Genomic DNA, 17,526 nt, shown 5'->3' with positions numbered 1-17,526 from the left:
GTGGAGGTTGTTAGGCTCCTGATTAGTAAGGGTGTCAATGATTATGGGGAAAAGATAGGAGAATGGGATTGAGAGTGATAATAAATCAGCTTGATAGAATGGTGGAGAAGACTTGATGGGCTGAATGGCCTAATTCTGTTCCTGTGTCTTATGATATTATGGCCCTAAATAAGTCGTCAGTTGTTGAGTACTGTCCCTTGTGACCTGGCAAAATAATGAACCATCTCCAATCTAGAGCAGAGATCTTCCAGCAATCTGCTGTCACACCTTCCCTCACACTGGAAATCATCGTGATAACAAATGGGGGAGCAGAGTAATGCACAGTAAACACAGGCATCTCGCTCCATATCAGGGAAAGTAAAACGTGTTATTTCTTCAGTGATCACTCAGAATCCTGCTGAATAAGCTGCAGTGTTGGACTAGTCTAGCATCTATTTGACAGAGGTAAAGGCAGCTATGGCGTATAGCTGCTAACTTAATAGGCCACATATTGACTTGGAATAGACACTTAATAGTCATTTAGTTACATAGGTGGAAGTAATTAAGGTGCACCTGCAGAATGTTACTGTCCTGATTTATTAATGGTAATTTGAATGAGGTTTGAACAAAATAATATAAGGGATTGGTGAAGATAGCATCACTGAAATAACATAACCAAAATTGAAGACTGATGGCCAATATAACAGCAATGATGAGTTGAAATTGGCAAGGAACAGAAAGCAAAGTAGCGATGAAAATTATAGGGTGAGATTACCTCGGGGTCAGCATTAAGAGCCTTGGTCTTTTTATATACGTATTAAGGACCTAGACTTAGGGAAGCTTTTTTTTGGTGCATTGGCAATTTATATTAATGAAGGTCAAATTGACGCAGTTAATGGCCCCAAGCGTATTTTTGAAATATTAATTCAGTTCACTGTTAGCTGGAAACACCGCCCCTCAATTACCGGTGTTTTGAATGAATAATTTATCTTCCTTTAATAAACGACAATATTCCTAACAAAATATGATGATTCAGTTTTGCACAATCTGATGGCCCATCGGCTTCGTTTATTGATCTCTGTACACTCTGATGAGGAAAAACACGGGACTGATGATGGTGAAAATTATAGTCAGGGTTTCAATTGTCCTGGAAGCAGACGGCAGGAAGGCAGCTCCCTGGTCAAAGTCAGATAACCAGCTGCATGTCGCATCTGGAACCGTCTATCTAACGTCGTTGGTATCAAAACAGCAGGCTATCAGTCGGCTAACCTCTGGGGTGTGGTTATTCGAGAGCATAACCGGTGCTTGAGATTCTTTCCAGAGCTGGCCTCGGTAGCGCTCTCACCATTCGACCTAATTCGCGGTGTCTGTCCTAGATTTCGCACTGCGTTTCCCGTGGACGCCTCAATTTCAGGTTGGTTTTACTCACTGTGAATTATGAATAGAGAAAAACGCAAAGCGTTTTCTACTGAAAAGGACAGATGGTGATATTGCTTTTAGCAAACTAAAGAAAAGCAGTGATTTTTGTTTTGGCAAATGTGCGCAACTAGACTAGTGCCAAGTATTGATGGTATAATGTAATGCAGTAACGTTCATTTTCATAATTATACTACGCTTCTGTTATAAGATCAAATTATTCATTGATATCCCGCTTTTCATTTTTGCCTTCCAGCTTTTATTATCCTATCCACTGATGTTCAGCTCCATTCACTTTAGTGAAACCATAATGTAAACATGTTCTCACAACTCTAACATGTTCATGTTTTTTTAAGTGGATTCCAACTACAGTGAATACGCATTTAACTTTTGCTCGTATTGGTAAAACTTCTGAAATAGCCTTTTTTATATTTTGCTGAATAACAGATTATTAATATATTTTCTACAATTACCTCACTTTCTTCCGTGCACTGAACGTCCCTATTCTGTCAGCGAGTGGAAACGGACTTTTGTAATGGGCGGACAGATGGTAGAGGTGTCATCCGCCCTCTTCAATAGGGAGGGGGAAGGGTGTAAATGATTTCCTGCCTGTTCATCATTATTCTTTCACTAACTTATAGGGATCTCTTAAACGGCTAAGGCATTGCATGGAAGGAACCCGAGAAAAATATTTGTAGTTATAAGTTGCATCATTTTAGTATAGACTGGTATTAATTTTTAGTTGTAGCTGAAATCTAGATACTACCATACTTAATATATCATGTTGGAGAAGGACAATCGTACAATTCACTGAATTTTGAATTTCTCCGGACTCTGTCAATTGTATTCAATTTAAGTGCAGTTCCATACCAAATTTACTATATAGGTTTTCTATTTAAGTTTTAATGTCAGCACTTAAAGATTAACTTGTTTATTAGTTTTAATATGGGAGATGTAAGTGCTCAATTGATGAGGAAAAAGTTGTGTAACAAACATGAAAGTACTTGCCTAAGCACAAAATAATAAACCCCTTGGCTACCAGTGATAGAACATGTACTTGTTTTGGATTAAAGGTCTCAGTTTATAGGGGGAGGGTAAGGTTAAAGTATGAGGTAAAAATAAAGGATTGTGGAACTGATTGGTATTAATACAGTTGGATTGATTATTGAAGATTATTGATTATTAGGGAGATGGCAGAAGAGAGCATAGGGGAATTTTTGGAGAAATGGAATCATTTGGAACCAGCAGTTTCTTCATAGACAAAATGGACGCCACTTTTGTCAAAATGAAATAAGATTTTGTGCAGTGCTGAAACATTGTTTCTAGTTTTCTTCAGATATTAACTCAGACTTTAATCTTTCAATATTAGTACCACAGCTTCAACACTGAAGGTTTGGCAGTCGCCTTAAAAAGAGGGGTTGTGGTTAAAAATTGCAGCCACTGGAAATGTGAAATAAGCAGCGTCTGTAGAGGGTGGAACTGTTAACAACATTACTGGTGTTCTGACCTGAGTGATTTCATCATTTTGCTTTTGCAGATCTTTAACTTGCCACTGCTTGCTGCTCTGAGAACGAGCAATGGGTTAGTGATATTGGACATTTGGTAGCATGTACTGAATGCCCAACTCTTAGAGCAAAAAAATTGATCTGGCATGTCAAATCCCTTTGTTCAGAGAAGTCAGATTAATTACTGAGATTCTAATTCTCCAGTGAATCAATGACTCAGCTGTTTTTTTTAGTATTTGAATAATTTAAAATGGCAATGGGGGCAGCTGAGGTTTCAGCAACCAGCAGCTTGTGATGCAACATCCTGGTAAAGTGCTTCAGGAGACAAATGATCTCTTATGGCTATATTAGTTTCTAGACCACTTCACAATATTGGTTCTGTGGGCATTTTAAAATCTCGTGCCACGGCTCATCATCCAAAGCTCCATTTGCTCCGTCAGTATGTTCAATTTTAATTGATTGCCACCATGTTTGCTTTTGCTCCGAACCATTTAGTACCAATTCTCAGCATTCTTTTGATTTGATTCCATTGATCTCTGGCTTTTCAGCAAGTAATTTTCCCAATTATTTGGAAAAGTGGTTCCTGACCTGAAATCAAAAGAATAATCCTCACTTTTAAGAAGGCCCAATGGATAAATTTGGGTAAAAGTAACTGCGGTTGTTTCTCTGCACACCTTGCTTCAGTCTTTTGACTGCGTTTAGTTTAGGGTAAATGCTAAACTTCTGTTTCTGAAGTATTCTCTGGAGTTTAGACAATGGTGATATAGGAATGCTCCATGGCAGTGCTTCAAACTTTGATTTACTTGTGTTTATTGTCCTAGGAATGGATGATGTCTCTGTACTTTTTAACGTACCTACATAATTTTTCTCCCAGTTTATGTGCAGGCCTCTTGTGGTGAACTACATATACCTGTCTGGACCCCCCACCCCCCCCACCCCGCTGACTGCTCCTGTGGCTCCTCCCACTGACCCCGGTATAAAGGCGATTGGAGGCACAGCCCTGGCCTCAGTCTCCAGGATGTAGTATGGTGGTCACTTGCTGCTTGTTCTTTCTTCCAGCCAGTAAAAGCCTATATCTCGCCTCACGTCTCCAAGAGTTATTGATGGTGCATCACCTCTAACTGTTGGTCATTGGTCCAAATTCAGTACCTATAAATTTTTTTCTTCACTGACCACATCCGTTCTGAACCTCGCTTCTCTCCTTGGGCACTTAGTGGCTAACCTATGTACTTGCTCCTTCAGCATTTCCGCTCTCTGGACCTGGCATTCTCAGTACCTCACTGAGCAGTTATTGCCGTGGGTTTTGTGATAAGACCCAGGTGGAAGACAAGGTTAGAATTACTCTCCTATCATAGCTATGAATCCTGCTACTCAACTGACAGGGCAGACTACATGATAAATTTTGTTAGTGTGAAATGTGTGCAGCTAGTCAATTTGTAGTGGAAGATACGAAGTTGTGCTAGGCATATTGCTATATGACTCTTCAAATGTTTCTGGATCCAATTTGTTTTGAGACGAATCAATATAACACTTGCAAATAGATGCTTATACAAATTTCAAGGATATGTTGAATGTGTGGAAAGTATAAGTGCCATGTCATCAAATGAAGAAAAATCAATACTTGTTCAAAATGGAACACGTTATCACTAAACGCAGCCTCTTGCATTAACTCAGCTAAACTAATTATGATGAACTGCTCAGAAGGGTTAGTGCTATTTAACTGCAGTGATCTATAATGCACAGTAATTTAAATTGCCAATCGTTATTTCCCTTTGCACCGTGTACTGTGCTGTTCAATTTGTTGAGAATGAGCAGCTTTAACTTTTCTAGATATTAAATAAATACTTGCGTTTTTAGCTTCCAGAATGGCCAATAGAGGACCCAGTTATGGTTTGTCTAGAGAAGTTGAGCAGAAGATTGAACGGAAGTATGATCCAGACTTGGAAGAACGATTAGTGGACTGGATCATTGCACAGTGTGGTGGGAATATAAGTCGTCCAGATCCTGGAAAAACCCACTTTCAGAAGTGGCTGCTGAATGGTGTGGTAAGTGTAATTTAAACCTCGGTTCCTGATTGATCTCTGAATATTGTGGGAACTGATCGGAAACAAAGCTTTGGTTAAATTTGATGTAGTTTAACACAAAGCTACACCCCCAATGATTATGTCAGATCTTGGGAAGTAATGCCAAACATTTACCATCATTTTAAATGATCATCCACGTGCAGTGATGTACCTAAATGCGTAATTTGTGAAATGATGCTTCCTTCCTATCTGAAATGTTTGATATACATGGAGAGGTTATAAAGGACATGAACGTTTGGGACACTCCCGCCCTGTGGAAAAGGGAGAGAAGAAATGAAGAGGTTGTAAAGACGTAGTTGTTACTGCATTTTCAAAAATGTTTCAATAACTTGCACTGACATCAAATTAGCACTGATTTCAAACACACATTGCTGCAGTGTAAACCAGTGATTATTTTATTTTAAACTTTTGGTATGCTTTCATAGGAAGAATAGCAAACAGTTCCTGCAAAAAAGCTACATCATCACCAAATGCCCGTTATGCTGCTGGCATCTAGGGCAGCAATGAAGGACCTCAATCATGTCTGTCCTTGGCCATCTTCTCTATTGTGCTCGCTGCTCCAAAGAGCACAATATGAGGTCATTCTTGCCCTCGGCCATTAGGCTCTATAATGAGTCGTCCTATAGCCGGGGAAGTGATGACACCCCTTCTGTTAGACTTTGAGGTAACTTTTTTATTCTTTCTTACTTCTCTTCTAATATTTGTATATCTGTGCACTTGTAATGCTACTGTGACACTGCAGTTTCCTTTGGGATCAATAAAGTATCTATCTATCTATCTATCTCCATATGTTGCTCATAGTACTGGTAATTGAATGTTGTTCCCGCTTGCCCTATCCTCAATGGGCCACAAAAGCTGACTACCTAACAACTGCCAAAAAAAAAGTTGTGCTGGATTTTTCCTTAATTCTTCAAAGAAAATTCAGAGTGTAAATTTAACAAAGTATTAATTCTGAAAAGGTGTCTTTTCCGTTACACCCTCACTGCCTCCATAGTAGAGTGTCTTCAGATACAATTTCTAATAAGTCTGATAGTACCAAAGTGTTTAAAATTTGCTGAAGGTGGAACATTATTCTTATTAATAATGGACCAAGACAGTGATCACAATGAATTCACAACTATGCCCAGTTCTAAACTTCCTAGTTATTTACATAGATGTAGAGATCTTCCTTCCATTCTAATTGAGTTGTGTTCGTGTATATCCTTGCCTCCGAACCATGATCTGCAAATCAATTTTTAAAATTTACTCCATAGTTAAGGCTGCATGTATTACAAGTGTAGCTTTAATGCTACTCTTCAAGCTAATTTGTAATATATGCAGCCTTAACTATGAAGTAAAAATGTTTTAATTGATTTGCAGATCATGGCTAGAAGGCAAGAAAATACAGTACTTAGGCATCAATTTGCTTAGAATGGAAGAAAGATTTCTATATGTAAATAAAATTCAGAACTGGGCATAGTTGTGAATTCATTGTGATCGCTGTTTTGGTCCATTATTAATATGAATGTTTCAGCAAATTTTAAACACTTTTTGGTACTAGAAGACACATTTAATATGGAGGAAGTGAGGGTGTTCTAGAACAGACTTCTTAAAGAATTAATACTTCTATACATAATTTACTTTGAAGAATTAAGGAGAAAAAGGACTTTTTTTTGCAGTTAAGTAGTCAGCTTTGATGGCTCATTGAGGGTGGGGCAAGGAGCGGATTATATTTAATTTCCAGCAGGTGATTGCCTGTCAAGCTTTCATAACTGTTCGAAGGTTATAAGGTTTGATTGTCCCTTGCTGATTTGGATCTCTCCTCAAATCCTAGTTTAAAACATTACCCAAGTTGGCTGATTTGAAGTAACTTCTATCTACTGAGTAAATGGTTGGACCTTTGTCTGTTTTTATCATTTAGAGATATGGTGCGGAGTAGGCCTTTCTGGCCCTTTGTGCCACGCCACCCCTGCAACTCCTGATAACCCCGGTTTAACCCTAACCCAATCATGGGACGGTTTGCTGCAGGGTATTTGAAGACAAGATTTTTGTGCTGTCTAATTTTGAGCTGTGTGCAGTGAACTCTACAATCGACGAACTGCATGCAATAATAATATGGTGCGCATTGCCACTGAGCTAACAAGAATGTCAGACTCTTGGATTGATTCCATGCTTTATTTTCCAATCCAGCTTGCAGAAAAATGTGTTTCAGTTGCTGCACTGTGAAACCACCTGAAGTAACAGCAATTTGCCTGTAAAATCATGCAAGGATTAATATGAACCTGAATTAGGAAATCTGGGTTTTCTGATGTTTGGTACCATCAGAATAAAGTTGTTCAGCTGGAAGCCATTTAGTCTATCTGCTGTTTTTCTTTGTGATTCTTGTTCCCAAGAAAGTCGTTCAGTCCTATTGCACCATATGTGGCTCTCCTTTTTGCTGACATTGTATCCAGTTACTTCCTGAGCTGCAGTGGCCTTCCATAAACAAGGAGACAAATATTCTCGATTAAGTTGCATGATTTTTGTTCCTTTTCTATTTTTGAGTTTAACATTGCAATCTGATTTTTGAGAGTGCAGCTGTTAAAGGCATAAATGGATTGTGGTAATGGTTCTGCAAAAATCCTAGGACTGAATTGCTTACAATGTAATGAATTTTGCAGTGCCCTGTTGTCAAGTAATACTGCGACATGATCACCGGTGCTCTTAATTTTTGTCTGTTTTTTTTAAAAAGGAAGTTCTTTTCAGATATCTGAAAGCTTCTCACCGGCTTCACTGGAAAAGTTAAGCTTTTCACTTGGTTGTAGTGGCATTTGTTGTAGGGTTGTACATGCCGCAAATTTACTTTATTTGAAAGGAGTTCACAAGCTCTTTGTTATTCAGTGGAAAATTAAAATTCCCCTTGGTCTTAAGTTATTGGATATATTGCTAAGTTCTTAAGGCATCTTATAATGTCACATGAAATGTTAACTCTTCTTTTTAGTTATTATGTAGGGTTATAAATGGACTTTATCCAAAAGGCCAGGAGCCAATTAAAAAAGTCCAAGAGACCAAAATGGCCTTCAAACAGATGGAACAAATCTCTCAGTTTCTGAAAGCCGCTGAAGATTATGGTGTTGCAACAATGGATATCTTCCAGACTGTAGACCTCTGGGAAGGTATTGGGCACTGCTGCTTCATTTTGCTTTTAAAAAGTTTATGAAATGGGAGTGAATAACATTTGGCTGAGTTTAGTGGGGGATTAAGAAAGATGCACTTTTTTTTTCCCCAAAAAGGAAAACAAGATGGCTTTCTACCTAATCCTTTGTAATCACATCCAAACATTCTCTTGCACTCTTTTTATATATACACAAATAGAAACACTATTTTAGTGTTGTAAAATTTCTTTCAGTATTCTTTTCACTTGTTCAAATATTAGTTGTTTAAACATGATCTACGGAGCAAGTGATGGTTTCTCGTGACTTTGGGACCATTGATTAGAAACATTATCTCCAAAGATGATGCTTTGTTGTTTATTTCTATATACTTTCTGGATTCATATCTAGAAATATAATTTGCTCTTATTGAATAACTTTACTGACAATTCTACTGACTTTAATTCTTTAATTTATCTTTTTCTGAGAAATATCCAAAATATTGGGATGAGAATCCTATGGTCATGAAACTACAGATTCATATAAAAAGCTTCCATGGATATTTGTAATGCAAGATGTTTCTTTTGCTTCATTTTGATGTAAATAGATAACTGCTAGATCCTGCTAATCCTAAAATTAGAGATATTTGCAGTGGACAACAATCTTTGTATGGTTAATGTGAAACAGTACTGATCCAAATTAGCACTTTTTTTATGCTAACTTTCTTTTAGAAATCTTGCTGATGTCTTGCCACCTTGTTACATTTTGATTGTTTTAGGTTTTCAATACAAAGCTTTATTTTCCTTGTAGGAAAGGATTTGGCTGCAGTGCAAAGAACACTAATGGCTTTGGGTAGTGTCGCAGTAACCAAAGATGATGGATATTATCAAGGAGATCCCAACTGGTTCCATAGGTAACACTTTTGTGTCATATTTAAAACTCCAAGGTATTCTTAATGGCATTTAATGTCTAGTTAAATCAATGCCTTGCAAAGGTAATGTCAATTTTGACTATAAATACACTTCTTTAAAGAAAAAGTTTTCTCAATGTATGTCCTATGTTCACATGTACCTTTATTTAACAGGAAAGCTCAGGGCAACAAGCGTGAATTTTCTGAAGAGCAGCTTCGAAAAGGGCAAAGTGTTATCGGCCTACAGATGGGAAGTAACAAGGGAGCCTCTCAGTCCGGCATGACAGGCTATGGCATGCATCGACAGATCATGTAGCACACCATCCTTTGGCAAGAAACTGCAATCCAGTAGACTGGGGACTCTCATCTTAAACTACCATATTCTAAATTGCTGTCAAAGGTTGCTTGCTTTAACTTGCAGTTTATGGATTGTTATTGCAACGGGTGGCTATGCTGCGCCACCACATTAACAATGTAAAGTTTTTGTTTTCAAAATATCATCTCCCCCCTCCCCACCGACCTAACAATTGACAAGTTAATTTCCGGAATCTTGTATTCCCGAGGAGTTGGGAATGAGAATTTTAGAACTCTCATTTGTGCTTTGTGCCACCTTTTGCCTGCGGAATTTGTAACACTGCTTAATGTCTGTATTTAACGTTAATAGAATGATTTGCCATGAAATTAGATTGAAGGAATATTTCAGGTTTTGTGCAGATATGCTTTTGATCTTTGAATTAATCATTATATCCCTTCAGTTGTCATGGGAATTTGTGTAAGGACTTCAGGGAAATGGAATTAGTCAGGTTGTGGCTGCTGAAAAGCTAAACAGAATAGAATCATCTGCAGCTCTTGTTTGCCAGAGGTTTTCTTTTGTTGCCAAAACTATACTTGGTGGTTGAAATGAAATTAACTCCACTGTCACTGATGACAACATTACACTGTAACTGAATCAAATGACCAAAAATTCAATTTCTGGAATTGACTGATCTGCACATATTTAATCCTTTATCTAAAATTGTGGAGATATGTCAGCTTGCACACAGTTTTAACCCTACTTGTGTTCTTCTGATGTTGGTGTATTTCCCCTGTATGCAGAGATGTTTGTTAAATAGTCCCTAATTCTGAATCGTGTTCTGCATTACACACTTAAGGCAATGTGGTAATTAATGTAAGTAATGTAGAATTTTTATTTTGTGGTGTAAGGTGACTCAATGATTAAATTTGGTTACTTGCAATTCAAAATACAAAAGCTCTTAATTTTCAAGGAAGCTTATTTATTTTTTTGGTTTAATCCATATCCTTGTAGGAGAGAGATTCTACTTTAAAAACAACTTGAGGTTAAACTTGGACCTTGTGGACTATGTAGAATGACTTGAATTTATTCTAGTAGATCTGGTGTACCGGTAAATGGCTTCACTTGGGTCTGGTGCTCGTATGCATGCACTAGATCCAGTAAAGGACTTCGAAGCAGTGCTGGTATGGAATTGGAATCTAAAGTGCCCAATCAATGGAAATACAATTTGAAAGTTGGAATCTCCAATAGTCTAATTGGCTGTATTCATCTAACTGTTCTGTGACTTCAACATTGTTTTAAAAGGGAGAATTTTAAACTTGGGCATGTCAAACATTGCATGCTGAAGGAGTTGTCCTAAGCAAAGTTGTAATGATCACATACTGCACTGTTCTCCCATCAACTACTTCTGTTTCAAAATGAGTTTACAAAGTCCGTACTGTTTTCTAGGCAATTCAATGAAACACTACGTTTGTAAACTTCCCATAGTTCTAATCCTCACGGTTCTAGAAAACTTCCATTTATTGTTCACAATGTCATCTATTAAAGGTTTCTGTTAAATCTATTGTCTTGATTTGTATGGTTTAATTTTATGGTTTGAAAACAAAATTGTTTAATATAGTGGTTTGGAACTAAAAGTTTACAAGATTTAAATTTGATCAGTTGCATTACTTGTGGTTGCCTGTAATCTGAAACAAAGCAGTGGTGCAGAAAGATAGCTTGTAGAGTACATAATTTGAAATGGAGATTGCCTGAATTGAAGTCTGATAGTTTAAAGGGGTCTCTTGTATTGACTGGACATTTCTAATATTCTCCTCCTGCTTTTGGCTCTCCTAAAGTGGCTCGTGCCATCACTTAAAATCTTCCTGCATGTACTGTACTTTCAGGCTTCAATTAATCTATCAACCAGTAATATTTTTCAGATAGTAACTTAGCATCACAACACTGTCCATACACATACTCCCTTTTGTCTTAACATCCATCAGTTGCCCTTGGCAACTTGCCAAAGTCAAATGAAGTTACAGCACTTTGTTTTATATTGCCATTATTTGTAGTTTTTCTTTCACTTCCTGTCATCTCTACCACCAAATTCAGCAATTCATAGCATGTACTAAACACTCGTTTATTTTTTCTTGTCTCTTTTGGTTCTTTTCATCAATTCTTTTTGTTTACTGATTCTTGCTACTCTCCCAATGGCCATTTAGTCTATCTACTGTTTAGTCTGCACAATTTTGCTATCTACCATTGTGGTGAACTACATATACCTGTCTGGACACGCCCCCCCCCCCCCCCCCCCCGCTGACTGCTCCTGTGGCTCCTCCCACGGACCCCGGTATAAAGGCGATTGGAGGCACTGCTCCTCCCTCAGTCTCCAGGATGTTGTGTGGTGGTCTCTTGCTGCTGATGCTGCTTTCTTCCAGCTAATAAAAGCCTATCTCGACTCACGTCTCCGAGAGTTATTGATGGTGCATCAACCATATCCGTTCTTCTACTTCTGTTCTAAGGAGAACAGTCACTTGAACATGGAATAGTATCGCACAGGAACAGGCCATTTGACCTGCTGGTCTGTGCTGGCTTTGACAGTCCAACTGCCATCACATGGTCCACAGCTCTCCATTCCATGACTGATTATGTGCCTGTTTAAATACCTCTTAGACCTCTACTGTTGGATCAGCTTCCATCACTTTCCCTGGCAGGATATTTCTGGGCTCCTATTACTGTTTCTTTTAAAACCTCATTTCTAAACTTTCCTTTCTCCCACCCCCACCCCACCTCACTTCACATCTATGTCCTCTAGCCTCTGGTATTTACCATTCCCACCAAGGTACTTAGTTTGCAGATGGGCAGTGCTAGGGGATCGCTTTTCCATGTGCAAATCATAGCGAACTTGTATCCTAAAATTTAGTTTGGTGCACGTCCAGACAAAAATAATGGTAGCTGTTCCACTTCATTTGCAACTTGTAATGAACTATTTCCTAACTCAGAATTGGGTTTAATATCACCGGTATGTGTTAACTCCACGACAGCAGTACAATGAAATACATGATCATGTAACTCAGTTTTTATTCTCTATTTATTTAAGTATATTTGTCTCTTAAATAGTTAAGTTAAGTAGTGCAAAATTACAAATTAGAAAGTAGTGAGCTAGTGTTATTGGATTCAATGTCTGTTTAGAAATCGGATGGCAGAGGTGAAGAAGCTGTCCCTAAATCACTGACTGTGTGCCTTCAGGCTTCTCTACCTGCTTACCGATTGGTAACAGTGTGAAAAAGACATGTTCTGGGTGGTGGGGATCCCTAATGGTGGATGCTGCCTTCCTAAGACACCACTCCTAGTAGATGTCCTGGATGCTACAGGGAAGTATCTGGAAGGTATAAATATACTTTGAATTAAATGCCAGTTTGCGTTCTTTTTACTGAGGTAGAAATGAAATTGTTCCTTTACCTCGGAGATTCTGTTAATCTTCTAGTGACTAGAATGCCGTGAAGACTTTGGGGGAGCATTTCTATCTTTTCAAGACCTTAATTTCAAGTTATCATTGGTAATACCATAAGACAAATACACTTGAAGATAGAACAACTGCCAAATGTACAAATATGATTTAAAAATATGCAAATCACCTGTTCACTAAAATGTTTTGGTATATTTACCTTTCGATATCTATAAGTTCATTGTAGCAGTATGAAGTTGCTGCAATCCTCCATGCAGAATATAACTGAACAATAACAAAGAACATGCTGCAAACTTGTATATTCTCAACTTGAGAACTTAACAACCAAGTCTGCTTGATTGATGCTCAGTGTTAGTAGTAGTCTTTGAATAACGTGGAAGCAACTTTGGTATAAGTTAGGAATAATGAATTGGTTGGAATTCTTAATCCATTTTGTACTTTCCCCTAGGTGATTGAACAAAGGTCGATGAATAATGCAGTAGGTAATTCTTCTATAAATAATGTGTTGCAAAGAGGCTTGCCATGTCAATGGAACACACAAAATGCTGGAGAAACTCAGCAGGCCAGACAGCATCTATGGAAAAGAGTAAACAGTCGACATTTTGGGCTGAGACCCTTCATCAGCATCTTTCTCGGCCCAAAACATCAACAGTTTACTCTATTCCATAGATGCTGCCTGGCCTGCTGAGTTCCTCCAGCACTTGGTGTGTGTTGCTTTCGATTTCCAGCACTACAGATTTTCTTGTTGTCACTTAATGTTCAGATTTGTTCTTGGAGTGGGTGTTAAGCTCTCAAGCCCCCATTTTAATGTTGAATGTCTCTTGAATTAAAATCCTAAATTGAATAATCAAATGGGGCAGAGAATTTAATGGTGCTAAAAAAAATAATCTGCTGGAGGAACTCAGTGGGTTGAGCAGATGCAGGATGTGGGAGGAATTGCCAATGTTCTAGATCAAGGTCTGGTGTCTCCAAAGAGGGCGATGTATTGACCCATCCAATTTCCTGAAGATATTGTAAAATTCTTTCTAAATGTTAGAAGCCAGTTGATCAATACTTCAATTTGCCTAAATGTTTGCAACAGCACAACCAATTGTACTTTATTTTTTTGTTGAGCTTCAGTTGAAAGACCAAGATGAATTGGAAGGTGCTGATAAACTAGATGTCACTAACCAGATGAAGACTGGATGCAATTGTTGTTATAACCTCTGTACTGTACTTGGGATGTAGGGGCAGTGTGGGGAAAGGCACTAGTGTACCGATGTGGCTATCACATTTACATGGTAGTGAATCTCTCAGTATGAAGCCAATATATTGACTGCTAATGATTGAGTTGATAGTAATGCTAAAAAGCCTATTACTTATTTGTATGCTCTGAAAGCCGTTATTCTGGGGGCGAATTGCATATATTTCTAGAAATACTTATAAGATATAACGTGTTTTATATCGGAAGTCTCCAGTGTTGCCTATCCCGATTGAATAACATTTTGTGGATGTGTCTTGGAGATCTATCTAGAGTTTACATATCTAGAATCCACATTACCCAATATGCTATGCTTAAAAATTTCAGGCATAACATTGGATAAACCTACATTTTATCTATGTCCCAATGTTATTAAATTAACTGATTTTTTAAGTCCTTTTTAAAGTTATGTTCATCCTCTGTAGGTCTGTACATTCTCCCATATTTAGGCCTAAGCATACAATGTCCTGATCATAACTGGACTCGAGATTACTTTCATGTGATCTTTGTCATCAGCTGAATTCCCTTCAGTAGGTGGCATTGTTGTACCAGGCCAACAAACTGCACATATTTAATTATGAAACATTGAATACATATATATTAACTAACCTGCTTAAATAATGCAGTAATTGCTGAGAATTGTAGCCCTGGTGCTGAAGATCAATTTCCCTGACTATTTAGCAATGTTCATAGTTCATCAAAGCAAGAGTACTTTTTTAAAAAAAAGCAGACTGCTCAGATTGGAGCCAGTTTGAGTAAGTGAGTGTTTTTCATTTTAACTAATATATTTTATGGGTTATGATGTTGAAGATCAGCAATTGTAAGTTATGATAGAATCTGTCACAATTTTTTAATTAACTTTATACCAGAATGTCATTTTTTAAATGCCTCAAATTCATTGTCAGATCATTGTGATCTTTTAGCCTTGTTATTGATACTGAGCAAATGTGTAAACCCAACGAGCACGTGGCAGATATTTTATTAATTTCTAGAATGTTCATTTTGGTGCAAAATAATTTGGATTCATGAGCATATATATGCAAAGAAAATTTTCATCTTCCCAAGGCACTGCTGATGGATTGGGATCATTTTGAAAAGTAAGTGTGTGTGTGTGTGTGTGTCCCCGTCCGTCCGTCCGTCCCATAGTGTTGCTGAAAATATCCACGAGGAAACTTTCAGATAACTGTATCAAATACTTTGCCCTGAGTTAACCATTTCTTATTTTTCTGACCACTAGGCCCATTTGTCAGTTTGTTAATAGAATCTTTGACCATGTTTGCTTTCAGTGGGCTTCTAATAATTGATTTCTAAATTTTTTTTTACTTCCTATTGCCCCTGTTTCAATTTTGTCAAGAGCTCTTTTATGACACTTTATGTAATTAGTAATTAAATCCTGTTTAAGTAAACCCCGAAATGAGAATGGTTTGTTCATATAGAGAAGCAGGTTTCCTTACACCAGGAATAAATTTTTAAATCAATTTGTTCATGACAATGCAAATTTTCCATGTTCCAGTCCACAGAATATGAAATGATTCACAAGCAAAGACAGATGGACACTTTTTCTCTCCAGTCAGCTCTCTTAGTTACTGCTTTCAAAGCTCTCCACTTTGGTTATAATTGCCATCTGTGGCCAGGTTTTCTTTTCATTGACTAATGGCTTCCACCATGTAGCTGTGCCATTATCAGCTAAGCATTAGCAACCAGTAAAAACATGGCCTGAGCAAATGTTCCTTTTATAATACTAAGTGATGTGGGCAAATTTTTTATATAACAATTATTCCTTTTAATGACTTCCTGATATTTGCAAGAAAATAATAACTGAGAGCGTGTACTCTTGGTTTCAGCTTCCTTGTTCACCTAGCCTGACAACTCGATCATGTTTCAGCGGTGTGGCTCCTCGTGTTACAGTTTCAAATTGGACCATCCTGCTGCTGTAGCAGTTTGCATATGGATTCTCTCCCATGCATTCTGTGCATGCGAATATTTCTAAGTATTACTTTAGCTGTCTATGAGTTGGGCAAAGGGCCGTTTCTGTGCTGTGTAACTCTGATTCCTTTCTATTTTTAACACTTCTTTGGTTATTTATTTCTTTGTTACTGTTTCATTTTATTCTTTCTGCCCCTTTTAATTAAATATTCAATTCTCACTTTCCATGTCTGAGAATTTCTCATTTTCTTCCCAGATGTGTGTGCTGCATGTTCTCAATATTTTCTGTTTATATTTCAAATTTTAAACAATTGGAAATTCAGCTCCTAATTTCTGAAGAAAATATGGTGGAGCAGGGAGAATGCAAGCATGCATGTAATCTGTTGACCAACTCAGAATTTGCTGATGAACATTGATGAAAATTTAAAGGAAAATATTTAAATTTGAACATTGTGCAGATTCCTATTTAAATTGCAAGTAAGGGATAGTAAATCTTCAATCGAGTTAACACGATGAGTGTATCCCATTTGAAGTCTTCTCCAACAACAAGCTCTGGATGAACCAAAGATTAACAAACTGCAAGGGGTTAGATCGGTGGCATTTAGAATGGGTAATTCAGGAAGTACATGAGGTCCAAGTATGACCTCCAGAGGGCCATGTCACAAGCAAACCGGCAATTCCAGACTAAACTTGAATCTCAGAAAGGTGGTCAACAGCTGTGGCAGGGCTTGAATGCCATCACCTTGTACAAAGCAAAACCAAGCAACCTGATTGGCAAAGAGGTTTTGCTCTCGGGTGTGCTCAATATCTTTTATTCTTCCTTCAACTGACAGAACACGGAGGCACCTTCACGAAACCCAGATGACTTTGTGATATCAGTCTCCGAGGCTGCCGTGAAAGCATCCTTCAGAATCAGAATCAGGTTTATTATCACCGGCATGTGACATGAAATTCGTTAACTTAGCAGCAGCAGTTCAATGCGATACATAATCTAGCAGAGAGAGAAAAAAATAATTAATAAAATAAAACATAATAAACAGGTAAATCAATTATGTATATTGAATAAATTATTTAAAAATGTGCAACAACAGAAATACTGTATATTAAAAAAAGTGAGGTAGTGTCCAAAGCTTCAAAGTTCATTTAGGAATCAGATGGCAGAGGGGAAGAAGCTGTTCCTGAATCGCTGAGTGTGTGCCTTCAGGCTTCTGTACCTCCTACCTGATGGTAACAGTGAGAAAAGGGCATGCCCTGGGTGCTGGAGGTCCTTAATAATGGATGCTGCCTTTCTGAGACACCGGTCCCTGACGATGTCCTGGGTACTTTGTAGGCTAGTGTCCACGATGGAGCTGACTAGATTTACAACCTTCAGCTTCTTTTGGTCCTGTGCAGTAGCCCCTCCATACCAGACAGTGATGCAGCCTGTCAGAATGCTCTCCACGGTACAACTATAGGAGTTTCTGAGTGTATTTGTTGACACGCCAAATCTCTTCAAACTCCTAATAAAGTATAGCTGGAGCATAAATCCACAGAATGCATTTGGCCCAGTTCAAGTACTGAAGACTAGAGCTAATCAACTGACTGGAGTGTTGATGGACCTCTTCAATCTCTCA

General features: G+C 37.9%; 1 protein-coding gene across 1 annotated transcript; it reads left to right on the top strand.

The window, feature by feature from the left end:
- The first annotated feature begins 1,095 nt into the window (after positions 1-1,095).
- Positions 1,096-10,860, top strand: LOC140727671 (transgelin-3-like). The gene is made up of 5 exons (XM_073045307.1): positions 1,096-1,393; positions 4,758-4,945; positions 7,944-8,118; positions 8,905-9,007; positions 9,179-10,860. The coding sequence occupies exons 2-5, from the start codon at positions 4,766-4,768 to the stop codon at positions 9,318-9,320; spliced, it is 600 nt and encodes a 199-aa protein (XP_072901408.1). The 5' UTR covers positions 1,096-1,393; positions 4,758-4,765; the 3' UTR covers positions 9,321-10,860.
- Positions 10,861-17,526: the final 6,666 nt, after the last annotated feature.

This window comes from Hemitrygon akajei, chromosome 5, assembly GCF_048418815.1.
Source record: "Hemitrygon akajei chromosome 5, sHemAka1.3, whole genome shotgun sequence".
Classification (NCBI taxonomy): domain Eukaryota; kingdom Metazoa; phylum Chordata; class Chondrichthyes; order Myliobatiformes; family Dasyatidae; genus Hemitrygon; species Hemitrygon akajei.
This window is presented reverse-complemented; position numbering and strand designations above follow the sequence as displayed.

Bases quoted from the DNA above. Each gene is read 5' to 3' on its own strand.
- LOC140727671 (XM_073045307.1), top strand. From the start codon at position 4,766: ATGGCCAATAGAGGACCCAGTTATGGTTTGTCTAGAGAAGTTGAGCAG. The intron at 8,119-8,904 runs GTATTGGGCACT...TTTTCCTTGTAG, and splicing joins GACTGTAGACCTCTGGGAAG to GAAAGGATTTGGCTGCAGTG. The intron at 9,008-9,178 runs GTAACACTTTTG...TTTATTTAACAG, and splicing joins GATCCCAACTGGTTCCATAG to GAAAGCTCAGGGCAACAAGC.